The following is a 21,368-nucleotide window of genomic DNA, read 5'->3' as shown; positions in this document are numbered from 1 at the left end:
ATTCTGAAATTCCAAGGGCCTTTCCTTTAAAAAGAGGAGACATCTAGTCTTACAAAATGCACCTCTAATCTTTAAGAAGATAGCAACTGATTCCTAAAACAGTCTGAACGCCTTAACAGAAATCTAGATTCTGGCTTGGATTCACATGCTGATGATTCTGCAGTGTGGCTGTGTGGGTTCAGCTTTTCTTAATGGAAAAGACCATTTATCAGTTCACAGTCACAGAAAGAATGGAAAAAAAGTGTGATCACAATGGATGACATTTGCACTGGGGAGCAAGGTCAGATTTGAAAATGTGTTTAAGAACTGATTACACTTTATGGGCAAGGGAATTCATTGTTTTGTTTTAGGGCTTGGCTACAGTTCAGCCACCCATTGAGATGCACAGTATCTTTCAGTGCCCATCACTGCACAGGAGCAGGATGTCAGAAGGGACATACCTTTTCATGGGGTGGTTCTTTAGCAGAATAATGCTGCAGGTAAACATAATCAGGGCAGGATTTCAAGATCTGCTTCCCTAGGCCCCCACTGCTCACATCCAACCCCCACCTTGCACCAGACCCCTCTGCCGCTCACAGTTCTCTCACCAACCTGCTTCTTCTTGCCCACTGCAGTCTCTTCCACTGGTGGGTAGGAAATTCCAACTCTCCTGTCCAGTCCCCAGTGGTGATGTGGCCAGAAGGCTGAATGCCCCCCCCCCTCAATTTTTCTGTCCCGGGGGTTTGTGGCCTGCCACAAATCCAGGCCTGAACATAATTAGGGATGCCATCATTTTAAAATACAAAAAGGGCTCACATATAGAAGATGGCATACAGTCAGAACAATGGGTAATGGCATGGACAGAAGTGGACTGGACACAAGGGTGGTGCTCACTTTCCATAGCAGTGCAAGTACTCTCTGGCCACAGTATGGTCATGTGTCACTTCTGTTGTGTTAACTTTAATATAACAGTATCAATTAACAACCTGCAGCCTTTGGCCTAAAGTTAAGAATGAATAAATAGTTGATAAATGAATGAATTAAGAATTTCAAAACGCAAGTGTTATAGCTCACAATTGAAATTTGCAGTATTAAGAATATAAATTCACATTTTGATCATTAGTTATTATACTGTAATATTGCACATAGTGTATTTTAAAACCTGCTTTAAGGTGGTTCTTTGTCATAAAATAACGATTTTTCCAGTAAGAAGTGTTATTACATACACACAACAATGGCACAGATTCTAAAAAGTGACAACTTTTTATCTGGTTAAATATGAGTCCCTAATAGTAGGCTGAAATAAATTAATAATTAATCCATTAAAAAAATCCATAATCCATAATTCACTTGTCCATATTGATTGCTTGTTAGCTAATCCCCCTAAGGGCACCTATGACCTAAAATTGTTTCAACCCCCCCCCCCCACCCCACCTGAGATCCAGGCTAATATAAACTATACTATGGATAGGGGAGACAACAGTATTTATTTTATTTATTTTTTTGCAAAAAAAAAAAAACTTTCTGAGACTGCCCATCATTTTCATAATAATAATAATCATAATTTATGACCAGAAGTGCAGTTGAGCTCCCACAAATTTACCCGCAAGCAGCTGCACATTAAACCCCATTTAGGAACTTGTTCTTTGAACTTCTGTGCTTCTCAGTCCTTCCTGCGCCCATTTCAATTTGCATTGAAAGGCATACACATTTACATTACCAATGCTGGGATTCGGGGGAAATGGCTGCATATTTAGAAGAGGAACATAGTGATTGCACTCAAAATTGAACTTTTTTCACTGCACTTTCAAGTTGTAAATGACTCCTTGTAGCTCCAAGCAAGGATTATCACAAAGTGGTGTTTTAATCTCCATTACCTGTGGCATAAATCAAATGCCTGTAATTGTTTCTATAACATACCTCCCAACTGTCCTGTTTTCTGCAGGACAGTCCCAATTTTAACAACTCGGCCCACAGTCCCGGGTTTCTTACTGAAATGTCCTGGGTTTCTCTTTAATCTCCTGCACTGACGCCAGAAAAAGCTACGAAGTTTCTGAAACTTAATTATAATAAGAGGCTTTTTGGCAGAGAGCCCAGAACACTGAGTCACTACACCTTGATACATTTGTAACAATTTAAAATAAGCAAAGAAACAATTGTAAATATTTAAGATAAGCACGTCTCTTGGGGAAACTGAGATGTGTCTTAAAGGGCAATTTCAGATTCATTAGCAAAACTAGAGGTTGTGGCCATAAAATGGGCAGGGTCAAACAATTTTGCTCCGTGTAGCGTGGCTGATGTTTTTGTCACTCTTTACATTTTTGAAATGTTGGGAGGTCAACTGAGGGAAAAGCAACCATTGGTTTGATACCAACAACTATTGCTTAAAAACACTTCATATAACTACATGTTTATTTTAGCCTTTAGAGTTATTTTCAGTGGTGTAACTAGATGTTACTGGGCCCCACAGCAAATACATTTTAGGACCCTGAACATATCCATTTGGCTGCATGGCTAGCCAAATGGAGTAATAATATAACTCTCCATAGCAGGAGCAATTTTCTAGATTTTTTCATATCCTGTGCAGATATATACTATGCCACATAAGTGATATACATAATTTCCCTCTATCAAACACAGTTTTGCTGGAAAATCTGAGAGCATATTGGTGTTTTAAGAGCAGAAACCTGAATAAAATAAGACTTTCATGAACTTGATCCATCGTGTATTTTAGACTGGGATTTCTAATGTCCACGGAGAATACACACATGTAAACACTCATTTTCCCTTACAGCAACCAATAACGAGGATTTGAGGGACTGCATAACTTCATAAGCACCCCATAAGGGAAATTATTAACCCATTCAACAGCCCTGCAAGATGCATTTAAGAAAGCTTATGTTTTCTTTTCTGATTATACAATGTCCTCTAGAGTATATCTGAAATGTTATCTGAAATGCTATGCTCTGTATGTAAAATACTTTAATGATGTATAGGGAAATTTTATTTATAGACTGTTAAGCTGGACATAGACGCAAAGATCCGATCGTACGAATCTACATATGATCGGACTTTCCCATCTCCAGACCCTCCACTAACCATTCAGATCAAAGTCTTACCATTTCGATCAAATAAAGTAGTAAAAGAGCAGATCAGCCAATGTACTACATCTGACAGCAATGGTATGATAGTTATCTCTGACAAAGCTAGTGACAGTCTCCCACTGAAAATAGTACGATCGGCAATACATGCAGAGATATTATGGGCCGCTGACAGAAATGTTCTAACCAGTCCGATCGACCAAACGACCGATCTCCGCCGTACAAAAGATTTGATTGGATAAATCTTCGTTTCGTACGATTTTCGGAACATTTTTTGCCCAGCATTTTTTGCGCCATGGCTCATTCGATCGGACAGGTTAGAAATTTCTGTTGGCTACGATAATATCTCTGCATGTATCCGATCTGACGATATCAGTGGAAGACTGTCACCAGTTTTATCGGACATAACTTTCATACGATTGCTGTCAGGGTCAGAACATCGTCTGATCTGTTTATTTACTACTTCATTTGATGTGAATGGTTAGTGGCATGTCAGGAGATTGCACCGCGTGATCGTTCATCCGATATTGAAGGTATATCTGTATGTCTATGGCCAGCTTTAGAAAAACTTTTACTGCTGTCAATGCTTTAAACAGCAAAATGAAACAGAAAATAAAATCTACAGAACATAGTCTAAATTTTAATAACCCCAATCTAAAGAAACATTTTTGTAATTTATCTTTATTATTTTAAATGTATAGTTTTGAAGCTACAGACCATATAAGCTGTGAGTCGCTGCTGCTTAAAGTCTCTCTCCTTTGCTCTCTGCTGCCTCTCAGCTAGGGATTGCAGACACTGGAAGTCCATTCCGCCCATACAGGAAGCTGACACCGAAATGGTTACTGCACATGCCTCCCCTTCCCTGCTTCATTGCATTTCACTGATCCTATTGGCTAAATCTTGCCGGCCAATCCCATCAAGGATATGCAAATGAAACAGTAGTGATGTGCGGGCAAGTCAGACGGGTTCTAGCCGACCTCGCACCCCCTTTTGCGGGTGGAGGGTGGGCTGGGCTCTTCTTCCTGCTCTCCCCGCCCGCCACCTTGCACTTCCGACTTTCTTTTGTGACACATTTGTGACATCATCGGCGAAGCAGGTAGGGTCTATAAATGGAAGCCATGGCTTATCAGGTCTGTAGCTTCAAAACGGAACATTTAAAATAAAGATGATTTGCAAAAATGTTTTTTCACATCCATCCACATTAGGGATGCACCGAATCCTAGATTCGGTCCGGGATTTGGCCAGGTTTCAGCCTTTTTCAGCAGGATTCAGATTCCGCCAAATCTTTCTGCCTGGCCAAACCGAATCCAAATTTGCATATGCAAATTAGGGTCGGGGAGAAAAATCTAGTCACTTTTTGTCACAAAACAAGCAAGTAAAAAATGTTTTTTCCTTCCTGACCCTAATTTGCATATGCATATTAGGATTTGGATTCGGCATTCGGTCTAATCTTTAACAAAGGATTCGGGGATTCAGCCAAATCGAAATTAGTGGATTTGGTGCATCCCTAATCCATACACACTCTCAAAATAGCTAAATATGGCCATTTAAAAAAACAATTTGATATGGCTTAGTGAGACTGGATTTTACTGTTATATTTCCAAGATATTACTCACTTTCCAAGGCATGTTGGCCCTTATTTCCCATGGTTGACACTAATACATTCTTGTTATGCAGTTATAATGTATGTTTCATCTGTTTGTAGATGCACAGAGTATCTGCACTTCCACCTGCAATTAGACCTATGTACTAAGTGGCCCAGTCGCCACTACAGTATGTTAAGTTGTTAACCGTAAACTATTGAATAAAACATTTTCATGAATTCTATATCATAACTTTTTTCCCTATAATGAAACTAAGATATATTATTTTTTTTACATCCAGAACAATATAATTCACAAAGAGAATAATATATAGTGGAAAGCATATTAGGCAAATATAAAATATCAATTATTATAGTTATTTGCGCTACTTTGAAGAAGGCCATAAAAAATCACATATTGTACAAACTCCATACATTTTTCCACAAAATGCTTGACATTGCTTTCTGTCTAAGCAATAGTGTTACTTTGCCAATGCAGTCAGCAAGGCGCAACTGCTGGGGCTGGCAAGAACATATAACTATAAGAATCAGATGTGTACCTTCACTGGTAGCCACATTTTTCAGGGCTTTGGTAGGCGTGTGATCTGTACTTGAACTCACGTCGGATGAGATGCTTGAGCTGCCTTTGCCTGAAACAAAAAACATAAACAAATCGCATGAAATCATTCTTTAATATATTATTATTACATTACAGGGAAGTTGCATTTCAACAGGGAGAACACTCCAACCAATGGGATCAGAGAGGTCTCTCAAGGGCTAGGAATAACTAAAGAACTTAAAGGGATACTGTCATGGGAAAAAACATTTTTTTCAAAATGAATCAGTTAATAGTGCTGCTCCAGCAGAATTCTGCACTGAAATCCATTTCTCAAAAGAGCAAACAGATTTTTTTTATATTCAATTTTGAAATCTGACATGGGGCTAGACATTTTGTCAATTTCCCAGCTGCCCCAAGTAATGTGCTCTGATAAACTTCAATCACTCTTTACTGCTGTACTGCAAGTTGGAGTGATATCACCCCCTCCCTTTCCCCCCTCCAGCAGCCAAACAAAAGAACAATGGGAAGGTAACCAGATAGCAGCTCCCTAACACAAGATAACAGCTGCCTGGTAGATCTAAGAACAGCACTTAATAGTAAAAACCCATGTCCCACTGAGACACATTCAGTTACATTGAGAAGGAAAAACAGCAGCCTGCCAGAAAGCATTTCTCTCCTAAAGTGCAGGCACAAGTCACATGACCAGGGGCAGCTGGGAAATTGACAAAATGTCTAGCCCCATGTCAGATTTCAAAATTGAATATTAAAAAATCTGTTTGCTCTTTTGAGAAATGGATTTCAGTGCAGAATTCTGCTGGAGCAGCACTATTAACTGATTTACTTTGAAAATGTTTTTTCCCATGACAGTATCCCTTTAAGAAATGATGATTCTAAATCTGTACTTTTATTTTATTTACAGGAGTATTTTATTAACCAAAGCTGAGGTTGAATCCATGGTCTTTTTACATTTGTTATTTGTCCAGTTTGTTTCTCAATGTAACACAAATAGACCGTTATTTTTTTTTTTTTATATTGATGTGTTTGTGGATGCTATGTGCAAAACTTTATGGTTTTACTAGTCAATAGTGTTACTAGTCTCCTTCCAATAATAACCAATTGTGTGTTTGTCTGGTGTGAATGCACTGCAAAGTACTGTGCAAAGAGAGATGCAAGTCTACAGGACTGATTTTCTCATATAAAACTACATTAAAAAAGTGGGGTGAAGGGGACAACGAACAGGGGGAAATGTTTCAAATGGACAATGGCTGAAGCTCCACAGTAACAAATACAGTACCTGGGTTACCAGCAGCCTTTCTGTGGCCTTAAGGTCCCAGCTGAGAAACATTAATATTTCTGATTTGTACACTAATCCAATATCTCACACACACATACACAATCTAACACAAAAGTTTGATGAACACAGAACATTTTATACGCAGGCTTTTTAAATAATGTACATCATTGGTTTGTAAACAGTGTTCAAAGAGTTTTTCCAAAATATATGTTTCATCATTTATCATCAACCCTTCCTTCTACGATATTGTATGCATGTTGCACAATGGTTCTATCATGTTGCTCATAAGAAAGTAGTTCTGCAACCTATAATATATTTAGCCTGCCTGCTATTTATGTTTTAGTTGATTACTCTTTGGGGGTTAAGTAGAGAATAAAAATAGATGTCTGGCCTACCAAAATCTTAGATTATTCAGACCTTAGTTACAACAAAACCTATACAGTTCCTATTCCAAAAACCTACTTCTGTTTAAAACCTTCTCCAACTACTAGCTGTCAGTTCCCATTGCTAGAACAATATCTAATATTCGAATAACTGTTCCATCCAGAAGTTATGGGTTTCATGCCAGTGCATTATACACTAGTCATCACTACAAAAAATTTTCTGCCATTTAATAGCAACAACTGTGGCTATATAGGAATAAACTTTAAAACAATGTGGGCCTTTTTGTATCATTCCCTACAATATAGTATGTAGATTTTTTTAAGGCAATTATTAGCTTACACATCAAAGAGTAACATAGTATTAATAATAAAGCACTAAGATCAATCTTTTATCCTCTAAAAACATGCAGAATAAATAATGCTCAGTTAGCAACCTTTCTTGATTTATCATACTTTATCAGTATTTGCTACTAAAAGGACACATCTATTTTAGGTCACTAAAAGTTTTTCTTCTTTTTGGGCTCAGTTCCTGAAACATACTCTTGTAACAAATATTAAAATACAAGGGCTAATAACTGAGAGACATTAAGGGGCGGATTTACTATGGTTTGAATGGTAAATTAGAACTTTCTAAAATTTTTGGTCAAAACTCACAAATTCTAATTTAAAACCACCAACTTGAATTTGAATGTGAGATTTATCACACCTTGACACTGGAAACAGTTCTAGTTTGACTATTCTCCACCTAAAACCTGCCGAGTTCATGTAGAAGTCAATGGTAGAGGTCCCTTGAACTATTTGAAGATGTTAATAGTAGTGATGACCCAATTTTTTAGCAAGTTTCGCTTCGAAAATTATGGTCCATACATTCCAATGGGAGAAAAAAAATGTTGCGCATCAAAAAAAATTGACAAGCAAAAGTTAAGTTTTTTTTTTCAGAGGAAAACTCGATTTGAATCCGATTCAAGTTTTCGGGTCGGGACTATTCGATCAAATTTTAGACGTTTTAATTTTTTCATAAATAACATACCATTCAAATTGTGAATAAATTCAAATTTATTAGAGTTTAAAGAAATTCACATTACTCTAAAATTCTACCATTGATAAATAACCCCCTAAGTATTTTAAAGGGGTTGTTCATCTTCCAAAAAATTTTTTTTCAGTTGAGTTGTTTTCAGATTGTTCACCATAAACAAAGGTTTTTTTCATTCGCTTTCAATCATTCTTTTTTCCCAACATTTAATTTTAAAGTTTCATGTTCATGTCTCTAGTCAGTCTGGCAGCTCAGTTAGCCAGGAGCCCAGCGACTAATCTCCCCTAAATGCTTTCCTGCTAACTAGAATGTAAATCACCGGCGGGATGGCACTTGGATCACATTGGCTTTCCAAAGTCGCCCGAACTTCGGGCGACTTGGGGAAATTAAGCGCTCTGTGTGCCATCCCGTTGGCTATTTACATTCTAGCTGACAGGAAGGCATTTACGGGAGATTGGTAGCCCAAAGAAGAGGCAATTTGCCTCTGGGCGACTAATCTCCCCCAGTAGCAGCATGTGCCACTGCCCAAAGAGTTGCAACCCCTCCCAGAGATGCTTTAGAAGGTGAAAAATATAACTTTACACTTCAATATTACAAAAATGGTCACAATTACAAAATAGAAAGTAATTGCAAAAAGTCTTTCTGGTGAACAATCTGAAACCAACTGAACTGAAAAAAGTGTTTGAAGGAGAACAACCCCTGACAAAACTTGAGTGAACATACTGAAAACTTATACCAAGTTTGTTGGACCTGAGGGCACATTTTTTAAGCTTGCCTTTGCAACACTGTGACCTCTTCAATACTATACTATTTTACTGCTGTCAGCTTAAATTATAAACACTGCCAGCACCTTGCACTACTATGCAGTACAATGCGAAGGAATGCAAAAAATGCGTCATGAGGGGGTATATACTTTCCTCAGCAATCTGTTTTTAGTTATTGATATATTTTTCTTCTCTTTTTGTTCACATAGTAGATGACCAAGAATGCAGACTTTAAATTCTGATGAGATAAATACTGTTTTGGCAACTCGTGTGCTGTAGATGTGCCCTAACTTGTGTGGCTGACAAAGATGTACCAGCAAACTAGTTGAGCGAATTCCATGTTTATGGCTTACATGTTATTCAATTTTGGATTACAAGTTTTCTGGCAACTTATGTAGTTTGGAAGGGATACAGTGAAACAAACAATTATAAATAACATTATTTATGTTGAAGCAGTTTTGAGGCAACCCCTAGGATGCCCACGCATGGAGTCCCCTGACTTTCAAAAAAGTTTGTGATTGATTTTCAAACATTACCCACATTGACAAATATGCTAATCCAGAGAAAAAAATGATACTAGAAAGTTAATAAATTCTTTATGTTAGTGGCTGCTCTTGGCTGCTATAGCTGATTACAGTGCATTCACAGGGTGCAACTATTTGGGCATGAGTCTTAAATGTTTTTAGGCTTCTTCTGGTGGCTTAGATGGTTCAGCATTTCAATGTATGGAATACTGTACATGTAATACAATAAAAGTGCTGGTGTAAAATGTGAATCTAGCACTGTCCCCTTGGTATCCTGACTACATTAGTGCTTAGAAGTTTTGTAGCTAAGACACCAGCCATAGCTTTTGTTTATTTAATTTCTAACTGATTGCACATAATAATTTTCCTGTTGTCCTGTTGACATAAAAAATACATTACTCACACAAAAAAACATCTATTTACTAAAAGACAGAAAATGCATCTTTCTAAGCTTTTAATATGCAATATTCCTGTTGCACTAGAATACCAACTTTATATGTGTGAAGTGAGGCAAGTAATAAAATATAAAATTACGATTTGAAATCAGATTGAAATTCTGATTCTGGCAATCAAGTATTTTTTTGTGTAATGATGAAAATGAGTTTTTCCAATTTGTTTTTAATTTGCAATCAAGTGTAATCACATTTTCCCCCTGTGATAGTGTTTTCAGGAAAGGTCAAATAAACTTTTTAATAAATTCATCTCCCCATTTTATCTGCGTATTAAGATGGGTGTCAATCAATGTTCAAAATTATTTTTTTTAATTTCATATTCATTAAGCGTAAAAAAATTTCAAAGTTTGAATGTAAAACTTCACCAACTAAAAGCTGTCAAGTTCAAACCAATGGGAGCCATCTATGGCAATTTTAGAATGTTTTTTCAACACAAGTTTTTCAATTATTCGACTTATGTAACTGATAAAGAGTAAACAATAGAGGTACAATTTTTTGCTATCAAATTTTTTATATAAGCATTTGATTTTTTTTAAAAATGAGTTTAGTCAAAGTAGAAAAAACCTCTAACATTACACATACCATTAAACATAATGGAAGTTATATCCTGACATACTGGATGCATCAAGAGTATTAGGGGAACAAAAGGCCGCTTTCTCTTTAATTTGCTTATTTTATGGTTTATTTTGTAAAAACGTATGGGTGAGATTATAATTTCTCCTAATTCAGTTACAGTTTATCCCATAGACTTCAAGTTTTTATGTGATAAACAGCGAGATAAGTTTGCAAAAATATTATATATTATGTTATTAAGCTAGAGTTCCTCTCAATACTTTTTGTCACAATCGGTTTATCGCCTGTATTCAAATTAATTTCCTGTGGATGAATTCAGTAAAGCAATCAATCTTTACACATTGCCCAGTGCATGTAAACATATGCTCAGGCTTTCAAAAGTTAGACTTTTACAGTAAATTTTCCTTTGGAAACATGACAACACTATTGTATAGTAGATAGCACTGCAAAAATGAAGTGATGGGTTCTGAATTTTGTCCTGACTTGGACGCAGTCTGCATGGGTTTCCCCCATCTTTGCATGGGTTCCCTCAAATGAGCTCCTGCAGAAATTTCCTATAAGCCCCACCTGAAAAGCAGGGCAGGATTTACATAGCAGGTGCCCCTAGGCCCGCTGCCATTCGTCACCCGTTGCCATTCGTCACCCCTGTCCCCTCCCCTTCATTCATGCACATACAGGTCAGGAGCACTGGGAATTGGTGCATGGGAAATCTAATTAACTATTGTATCTCATGAGCAGCCCCAGAGCTTCCAAACCAATGTGGATGTGGTTTGGTGGAATGCTGTCCCCTAAAGTCTTGCCGTCCTAGGTCCGGGCAGGGCTGCCATTAGAAATCACAGGGGCCCCGTCCAACAAATATTTTGGGGGCCCCTGGGCTACACTAGCGCCCAAGCCCCACCCCAGATCCCGCCCACTCCACCCTATACCCCACTCCATCCCGCCCAAATACCACACAGACATCAGCGCTAAAAAAGTAACCCCCCCACACACAAGTTATAAAACGCTGTTGATGGTCAGGGCCTCCTTATAAGGTAAAAAAACTGGGGCCCCAAAACAATTTAAAAAAAAAAAAAAAAAAAAACATTGGTGCCATGGCCCCCCTTACAAGTTAAAAAAAAAAAAACGTTGGTGGCAGGGCCCCCTTAGAAGTTAAAAAAAAAATGGGGCCCCAAAATTTTTTTTAAAAAAAAAAACATTGGTGGCAGGGGCAGGGGCACATTGGTGTTCAGTAGCCACCTTTCGTGACTTTTGGTCTTTTCGCCGCTTCGGGACTTCGGCTATTTTCGTGACTTCGGGTCTTTTCGCCGATTCGGGAGTTCGGCTGTTTTCGTGGCTTCGGGTCCTTTGGCTGTTCTTGGCACTTCCGCATTTCGGCTATTCGGCTGGCCGCACGCACGGCTTTGGCACTCTCAACTGGGGGCCCGGCTCTTTTCAAAACTGCAGCACTGCCGGGCCCCCCTTCATGCCCGGGACACTTATCCCCCCTGTCCCCCCCTGATGGCGGCCCTGGGTCTGGGTCTTGGTGGCCTTTCCACAAATCCAGGCCTGTTCATAAGGGACTAATATAAATGAGGTTTTTTGTAAAGTGCTGTGAAATATTTTAATGCTAAAAAACTTAAGGATAATAACATTAATACTGAAATGATGTATACAGTATTCTGGCTCTCTTTTATTTGTAAAGTACAGAGTTGATACTGCCTATAGGCTTCATGTAAAATGAACCTAGAAGCAAGATTTTTTTTTTTTTTTTATATTTTTGATTATATCATTATAAGCAGATAAATCTGACCATGTTGGAATGCAGTATTTATAGAATTAAATTTGACATAAGTCAATGCACGCCCATTGTGTTACTGCAAGTGTGTGATATAAATTGGTGTCACTTCTAGTACATAAATACTGGATTTGATCTAGGTGCTTTGGGAAGCAGACTGGATATAATATAATAAAGGCTTTAATGTCAGTCTTCATTTAAATGTATACTATTACTTCTGTTGAAATAAGGCCAGTAATTACATTGGAGCATTTAATGTATAAACAACATTAGCAAACACTTTTAGACCTTTTCATAACAAAGAGGACTTATTTTCAAACTCAAAACAATTTCAACTTAAGTAAATAGTAAATGCCAACAATATTCATTCTGATACAATACAACAATGTTCCATAAACAATACATACAGTATGCTGCTTTGTTACATGGAGCAATCTATAAATCTGTGTGACCACATGTTTTACATTGTTGACTGTTCTTGGCATATGTCTCACTGAATAAAACTGAAATTATTATACCAAATGGGTTTCGGACCAGACAGAATCTGACGAAAGAAATGAGCCATGGTTGCTGTTGGGACAATTTAGCATGAATAATTTTGTCTGAAATGCTCTATTATTGTGAAGACTCGCCCTGGTGGTCTAGTGGGCCAGCGCGGACGCCCGCCACGTTGATCCTTCTTTCTTGGCTGCCAGGTTCTCTAGGTTTATGCGTCATCACGACGAGTGGCGCGAAATTGAAACTATTTAAAGGGACTCTGTATTCTAACTCGTTGCCTGTTGTTAGGTTCATCTTTGAAGAGTTCCTGGGTGCTATTCTTGTTGTTGCAGATTTCTGATTCCTGTTTTGACCCCTGCCTGTTTTGACTACTCCAACTTCTGTGATCCTGACCCCTGCCTGGTAACCGACTAATCTACACTCTGTAATCCAACCTGTGCCTGTTTCAACTTCGATTCGAATTGAAAATACTTTGAATATTCGACCATTTGAAAATCAAAGTACTGTCTCTTTAAAAAACTTTGACTTCGACACTTCGCCACTTTAAACCTGCCGAATTGCTATGTTAGCCTATGGGGACCTCCTAGAACCTAGAGCTTTTAAAGTTTTAAAAAGTTGAAGTTTTTTTTAAAAAATCGTTCGATCGATAAAACGATTTTACTTTGACCGAAAACGACCAAAAAATTCAAAAAGAAAAGTTTGACTATTGAATTTGCCCAATTCGATGGTCGAATTTCAAAGTTTTTTAACTTTGAAATTCGACCCTTAATAAATCTGCCCCTAAGTGATAAGCTATACAGAGTTAATTTTATTAATACTATTTTAATCACACCCATGTTCCTTTGGATCCCCAGATGTTGGATAACAACTAAAAGGCAGGCTTTACCCCTTAAAGTGGACCTGTCACCCAGACACAAAAAGCTGTATATTAAAAGTCCTTTTCAAATTAAACATGAAATTTAATTTCTATATTTTATTAAAGAATTCATAGCTGTTGTAAGCTCATTTAAAAATCTCAGCTGTTAATCAAATATTGTCTGTCCCTCCTCTATGCCTTAGGCATATGCAATAGGATTTTGAATAATTTTTTTGGGGTGACGGATCCCCTTTAATTGTATGTTGACGACATATATCCAATATTAAGAAACAGATGCAAATGTTGCACACTGCAGGATACTTGCAGTTTCTGAACAGATAAATACCATCATGGTATCAGCAGTCCTTTACTTTTTCAGTGTGCCCAGGTCACTCTATACTATTATTATATACTATAACTATAAATATTCTACATTTACCAGATAAGGTTACGACATGGCCGATATTTCATCAGCCTAGCCGATAAAATATCAACCAGCCATGTACTTGCACGTAAATTTGTAATACCTAGTTGTTTCTCTCCACCACGCCTTCGTTGTCTTAAACCCTTACATCAAAACTCTGCCCCCTGTTCCACCCCTTTACAGTCTTCTAGAGTAATGTGCAAATTTGCAGACGGTAACCAATAACAGATGTTTTGCTTTTAAAAATTGCCAGGGCATATGTTTGCTGGTCTTAATTTGGCTAGGTACTAGGTACCCTATTGTCCAATTATAAATTCTATCTAGATATCTTCCTATATTTCCTTTCCTTTATATTAGAAGTGTCAATAATATTGATATAGTGATGAAATGTGGCCCAATGTCAGAACGTATAGATGGGGAAGAGATGGGGAAGAGATGGGGCTCCAGGTGACGAAAGGGAGAATAAGCAAAATATACAAATGGAGATACGTTGGAGGAGGATTCGAGGGAGATTATACATTAAAATAAATGCTCAGCCTTTGATGGATATCAAAAGAGTTTTGTTGTTGTTTATATGTTGTTTGTATTTTTATTGTTTTTTTGTTGTATTTTTCTTCTCTTTTTTATGTTATTCCTGTAGTGTATATTTTTACTTGGAGAAAAAAAAATTCTTAATAAAATATAAGTAAAAAAAAAAAGAAGTATCCTGGGCCATTGCAGTTTTCTGCTAACAGGAGCACTGGCCCATGGTATCAATGTGTAATATTCTTACTTTTTCTTGTAATATTGGTACCTTGTACCAATATACCTTGTTTTTAACATCTAAACTAGTGATGTGCAGGTTGACTAAGGGGGTTATTTACTAAAAATCCTAAAATTTCTCACTCTTTCACCAAACTCCCACTTTGGTCCACTTTGACCAAACTCCCATCCACATTTTTACTGTATTTATCAATGAATTAACTCGAAAAAAATCTAGTGCGGAAAAAGACTAGATAAAATTGTGAAAAAATCCAAATAGTTTTTTTCTGATCTGATGCCCGAATATGCAGTTTTTTTTCGAAAACACCGGCCGAAAACAGCAAATTCTTCATATTATTGTATGAAACCCAGCGCAGATCGTGAAATCTTCCAATTGTAAACGGGACATCTGCCACTGACTTCTACGTTCGGCAGGTTTGAGATGGATTACTTTTGTATTTGGGCTTTCAACAGCATCGGGATTGGATACCCTTTAAAACAGGCTATAATATATAACCCCCTACAACTCGATCCACGCCTAACCCGGCCTCTTGGCACCTGTAGGGCATGCCAGTGTGAGTATATAAAAAAGCACACATGGTGGCGGAAGAGGGACAGTAAAACGTCACTGACAGGATAAACGTAGGTTAAAGTTCAGCCCACACGCGACCACGATCCAAAACATTGGGGGTCATTTATCAACACTGGGCAAATTTGCCCATGGACAGTAACCCATGGCAACCAATCAGATTACTGCATTCATTGTTCTACTTGCAGCTGGCTTTAAAAAGCTAATCGCTGATTGGTTGCTATAGGTAACTGCCCATGGGCAAATTTGCCCAGTAAATGAGCCCCATTGTGTGCAAGTCGGCCTGAACCCATAAGACTCACAGGTAAACCAAAACTCTCTTCAATACCGTGAGTAATAAAAATAAATAAATAAAAAAAGCAGAGTTAGCTTTAAAAGAAAAGGGCAGGACGTATTTGTTTTACATGTCTTAGTAAAAGAGCTCAAAGTTAAATATAGCTACAGTACCACTTTAACTGGTACACAGTTATTCTACTACAACCTAAAACACCAGTTTACATTTAGCCAGGCCATCAAAATCAGCAAAGATAAAAATTTGCCATTAAATCTTCATTATCTAGGTCCTCTCCTTTCATTTTTATACAGTTATCACTATGTCATTATTATCTGCCGCAAACAGCTTTTTAAATAGCCTTAAATAGGAATTTAATATAAAATGTGATAATAGATAATTCCCTTTTATGATGTGCTTACATTATTATAGTTATATAAAAAGCAAAATTAAAATCGAGCTGCAAGGAGCAAGTATTGGCTTCCCCAACTGTAAAACCAAAATCTAGCAACACTATTTGACATTTTTTGAGCAACACAAACCAATGTCATGTGACTACAGCGGAATAATATATCTCAGTATGCAGAGCAGATTTGGCCCAAAGTTCACTACAAATGACAAACATATGTGCAATGTATGATCATGTTGCACTGCATGGCACAAAGACTATGAATTAGAATTCAGATGGATAACTGAAAACACAGGTCATCACTGGAGGAGTTGTCTAGCACAAATCATGTCATTTCATTATTTGGGTGAACTATCAGAGTTAATACCTATGTGTTTGTAAAGAGCTTTAAATAACATTTTAAGAACATCTTTATAAGGGGACATAAAGGACTGTTTTTATACTTTCGTGCTTACTTTTCAAACAATATCACACAAATAAGCTATACGCTGATGAAATACACCAATAAAGAGCTGTATATATTAAAGGAACAATATCAACAATAAATGAAAATGTTTTAAAGGAAATGATTTTTTTTTTGCACTGGTAAAACTGGTGTTTTTGCTTTAGATACTCTACTATAGTTTATATAAACAAGATTTTGTGTAGGCATGGGGGCAGCCATTCAAAGCTAGATAAGTAGTGATGGGCGAATTTGCGACATTTCGCTTAGCCGAAAAATTAGCAAATTTCGCGCAACGGTGAAAAATTCGCGAAACTGCGCCGGCGTCTTGTTTCCGACGCCGACTCCCGGTTTTGATGCCGATGACCTTTTTTTTACGACAATTTTTTTTTTGACGCCGGCGAACTTTCGTCAGCGAATTCTCACACCCGTTTCGCGAATTTATTCGCCGGCGGCGAATCACGCAAATTCGCCACGAATTCGCGCCTGGTGAATAAATTCGCCCATCACTATAGCTAAGGAGAAAAGGCACAGGATATATAGAGGATAAGCTCTGCAGTATACAGTGGGATTCATCCAGTGTGGGTGCAGCTTCTATTCTACATGCATAGACAACTCTTGAATCTGCATTTCATGTACAAATGCTAACACACTGCACAAACCTAGTAGTATTTTGTGCACATTTGAACGCCCTTAACAAATGCGCATGCATTCATATGTAGTCTCTTCAACTTCCAGTTTGGTGTTTCAGCCTGCTGTGATTGAAATGAGAGATTGTAAGCAAAGTGCATATTACAGGGTGCTTGGAAGCAAGGAAAGTCCAAACTAACATCTCAACATTATAACCAAGACCCCATGCTGCTCGTGCATGTCAATTTGTGTTAATCTGCATTTTCTGGGTGCTGCTCTGCCAAGGGTTCGGATTGGGTTTAGTATTTAGCCAAATCTATTTCGCAAGACTGGGGGTTCGCTGTTCCTGATTTCTTCCTTGCAGTCTTTCACTTCCTCTCTGTTTTGCACTTTAATTTTCCCTCACCCTTTTTTTCTCTTTCTTCCTCTCTCTTCCCTTCTTCCCAGATTTGCTCCTCTATTCTCAATTTTACTAACTTCCACACCTACGCAATCGCTATATCATTATTACTGCAAGTCAACCCTCATTATGTAGCTCCTACAGAATGACATTGCTGCTTACATAAAGCATCTCTAGTGCTTGTGAAGTTAAAGTAATAGTCTGTATTACAGGAATTAATACAATCAACACTTAACCTCCATGAGGTCTCTGAACCCATGCTTGTTATGCTAAACAGATTATGCTGATTGGAGAAAGATTCCAGGGTATTTAACTCAAGAAATATTTTTACACAAGTCATTCTGATTTGAGAAAGCCAGTAGGATGACTAGCAAAACATCTTCAAGAGACAAAATACAGCAAGACCAGTTGATTGGATTTATTACTATAGATATCTCCCACAGACAATTTCTAGCACATAATTCTAATTTTTAAATATGCTTTCCTTTTTCTCTGTAATAATAAATCAGTATATTTTATTTCATCCTAACTAAGCTGTATGATTGTATATTGGTGGCAAAACAATCCTTTTGAGTTTTTTTAACATTTAAAATGTTTTTAACAGACTTTATGTATGAAGATCCCACTTATGGAAATATCTCTTATCCAGAAAACCCCAGGTACCAAGCACTCTGGATAACAAATTCTATGTCTGCTGTAGAAAAAGATAGTTGAATGCTGGCATCTTCCCAATAAATGAACCGTTTATGCCATTTTTCTTGTCTTCCCATGGCATATCAGTTCTGCTAAGTAAAGCTGGCCATAGGTGTTGAGATTTTCAAAAGATCAGATCCTGATCGTGAGACCACGATCTTCTCAGAACGATCGTACGATCGTACGAATTTACCATCAACTAAAAAGACCAATTTACCAGGAAAACAAAGGGGAGCTGCCTGCTTGGCCCTGCAAACATAGATAGATTGCACTGGGACCGACAAAGATTTTTTGACCTGGCCGATCAATTTCCCGACAGATGTCGGCCGAAAAATCGTAAGATGTACGATCGTTCGAATACCACTAACCGCACGATAATTTCGAAGGATTGGTCGGGCTTCCCTAAAATCGGTCGTTCGGCAAGAAGAATCGTTGAGTCTATGGGGAGCTTAAGCCTCAGCCACAGTCTTCTAAGAGAGGGACAATGGATATAAGAAAGAGTTGATATTGCAGAATTAAGGGAAATGGAAGCAAATGAGAATGCAAGGAAATTGCGGAGTGAGTGCACAGAATAGGCAGAGAGACCACTAATATTGTGAGCGGATGGATGAGGTGGGAAGAGTGCACATTTTGAGACTGGGCATTTTTTTTGACAATGCCACTGTTTCCCCCCATTTAGTATCACCCAATAGGATTGCTTCAATTTAGTGTAAAGCTGCTGGTGTTTGATTGAACTTGAATAAAATCAGCATGCAAGCTAAGTGTCTTTTTCTTGGCAATAAGATAAAAAAACTACAAAAATAGTAGCAAATAAAAAATTGTTAATATATTTTGTATTGATATATTTTCTAAATAATACAGTATGAAAATGTCTAAAATACTGTTCGCCTATCTCTTAAATACACAAAAACAACTATATAAACTAAAAAAAAAAAATGATTGAAACAAATTGTTGCATTTCAAAGAAAGCAAATATGTATATTACATTCAAAGACAGTTGGAACTGAATATGTGGAAGTTGCAGCTTCCTTTGCCTTCTGCCTTTTATGACAGGATTGTGTGTTAAGCAGGTGTTTCCTTAAGGGTCAAGGGGAAAGGAAACACTCGTTTAAGTTAGATTCCATTTTACAGGGCCCTTGCTGAACACAACAATATCAGTTTTCAAGGAAAAAATAAAAATCTTTGCAAATTGCTACCTCCCTATCCCATGTAACTGTATCTATAACATTTTTTACATTCCTTTGGTTACTGCAATGTACAGTAAACTAAAATTACAAAACTGAGTTAGAAAAAAAACACTGTACCATTAAGTAGAAAATGAAAAGTTTGTGTGTTGCTATTCATAAATACAATACTGATCTTTGTTTTTTAAGACAGCATGATACGTCCCTATTTATCATTACATTTAAAGGCAATGGCACAATTGACTCACTTGCAATGAGTTACTTTTGATTTGCAGCAGTCAGCATTTTCATAATGCTCTGAAAAGTTTCCCATGTGCCAGTGCACAAAAATACCTTTATTATGTATTTCCCTGCATCCATTCTTGACACATAATTGCCTTGCTGTGGCACCCTAAAGGAAACTGTGGTCTACAAATGAAAAATTAAAATGTAACAGTACAGCCTCACTGGCAGCAAACACTGTTATTTTCAACACCTGTCCATCCTATAGATTCTGACCTGTATGCCACTCAAATATTTTTTATTTATATATATATATATCTATACATACAGTATATGTAACTTTATGGCGCATACATCAAAATATTTAGTGACTTCAGACAATTTAACAACAATATTTGACAGAATATTATATAAAAATATCTATTATATTATACACCTTTAAATATGTAGTTGCTGGTAAACTGATAACTGGTAATTAAAATATAGTTAAAAGGGCAAAGTTACCTGTTACTGGAGGGGAAGATAAAAATGTTATGAAAAAAAAGGAGCGCACACACGTTTATAAACAACAAGGGGTCATTTATGTCTGCTACCACAGTTGTGTGTAAAACCCCATTCATTAATGATACTTGCCCTAAAATGTGATCTTTGCACTTCTGTATAGTTGTGCTCCACACCACTCAATCATTCCTGACTCATTCCAAATCAAACACAATTTTACTATTGATGCTGAGGAACCCTGGAGCTACCACAACCTATGAACACTGGCTCCAGGGTGCACCTATGTCTAAAGTATTGTGCACATAATTCACTCATCTGCTGAACACCAGAAGTTACAAAAACTAAATTTGGAGAACTTTCAGCACAACTGCACCCCATTTACAGCAAACAGCGAGTGTAATTGCATACATTTTGACACATTGGGGTTCATTTATCAACACTGGGCAGTTACCTAAAGCAACCTATCAGTGATTAGCTTTTTGAAACCAGCTGACAATGAATGCAGAAATCTGATTGGTTGCCATAGGTTACTGCTCATGGGCAAATTTGCCCAATCTTGATAAATGAGCCCCAGTGGCTGCAATTTTGGCAGACGTAATTATGCTAGAATTCTGAGCAATAAAGCTGCAGTATGGGGGAAAAAAATGGCAGTTGTACTTGTAAGTGCACTCACTGCACTTGCCGATGTCAATAAGCCTAAATACGGGTATAGAATCTGTTATCCGGAAACCCGTTATACAGAAATTTCCGTATTACGGAAAGGCCGTCTCCCATAGACTCCATTATAATCAAATAATACAAATTTTTAAAAACGATTTCCTTTTTCTCTGTAATAATAAAACAGTACTTTGTACTTGATCCCAGCTAAGATATAATTAATCCTTATTAGAAGCAAAACCAGCATATTGGGGTTATTTGGATTCATATGGATTTTCTAGTAGACTTAAGATATGAAGTTCTAAATTATGGAAAGACCCGTTATCTGGAAAGCCTCAGGTCACAAGAATTCTGGATAATAGGTCCCATACCTGTACTTGAAGAACTATAAGAAGGAAGGGCAAATGGCAGCATGATGGATAACTGGCAACATACAGATTGGGGTCATGTAATACAAAGAAAAAAACTTTTTTTTACTCACAGTTAATAAGTAAAATTATGGGATCCCTTATTTCAAAATGCATTATCCAAATTACTAAAAGGCCATCTTCCAAATTTTTGTTATTTTTTTAAAAATAATTTTGTTTTTCCTCTGTAGGGATGTAGCGAACGTCGGAAAAAAAGTTCGCGAACATATTCGCGAACTTGCGCAAAAATGCGAGCGGTTCGCGAACGGTTCGCGAACCCCATAGACTTCAATGGGAAGGCGAACTTTAACATCTAGAAAAGACATTTCTGGCCAGAAAAATGATTTTAAAGTTGTTTAAAGGGTGCAACGACCTGGACAGTGGCATGCCAGAGGGGGATCAAGGGCAAAAATGTATCTGAAAAAT

General features: G+C 37.4%; 1 protein-coding gene across 1 annotated transcript in view; it reads right to left on the bottom strand.

The window, feature by feature from the left end:
- fbxl7.S (F-box and leucine-rich repeat protein 7 S homeolog) overlaps window positions 1-21,368 on the bottom strand; it is a 167,443-nt gene that overhangs the window by 95,898 nt on the left and 50,177 nt on the right. The window contains exon 2 of the mRNA XM_018269412.2: window positions 5,223-5,312. Coding sequence (XP_018124901.1) covers window positions 5,223-5,312 — 90 coding nt within the window. The remainder of the gene's footprint in view (window positions 1-5,222; window positions 5,313-21,368) is intronic.

The sequence above is a fragment of the Xenopus laevis genome, chromosome 6S, assembly GCF_017654675.1.
Source record: "Xenopus laevis strain J_2021 chromosome 6S, Xenopus_laevis_v10.1, whole genome shotgun sequence".
Classification (NCBI taxonomy): domain Eukaryota; kingdom Metazoa; phylum Chordata; class Amphibia; order Anura; family Pipidae; genus Xenopus; species Xenopus laevis.
The sequence above is the reverse complement of the archived record's forward strand: the minus strand, read 5'-3'. Positions and strand labels throughout refer to the sequence as shown.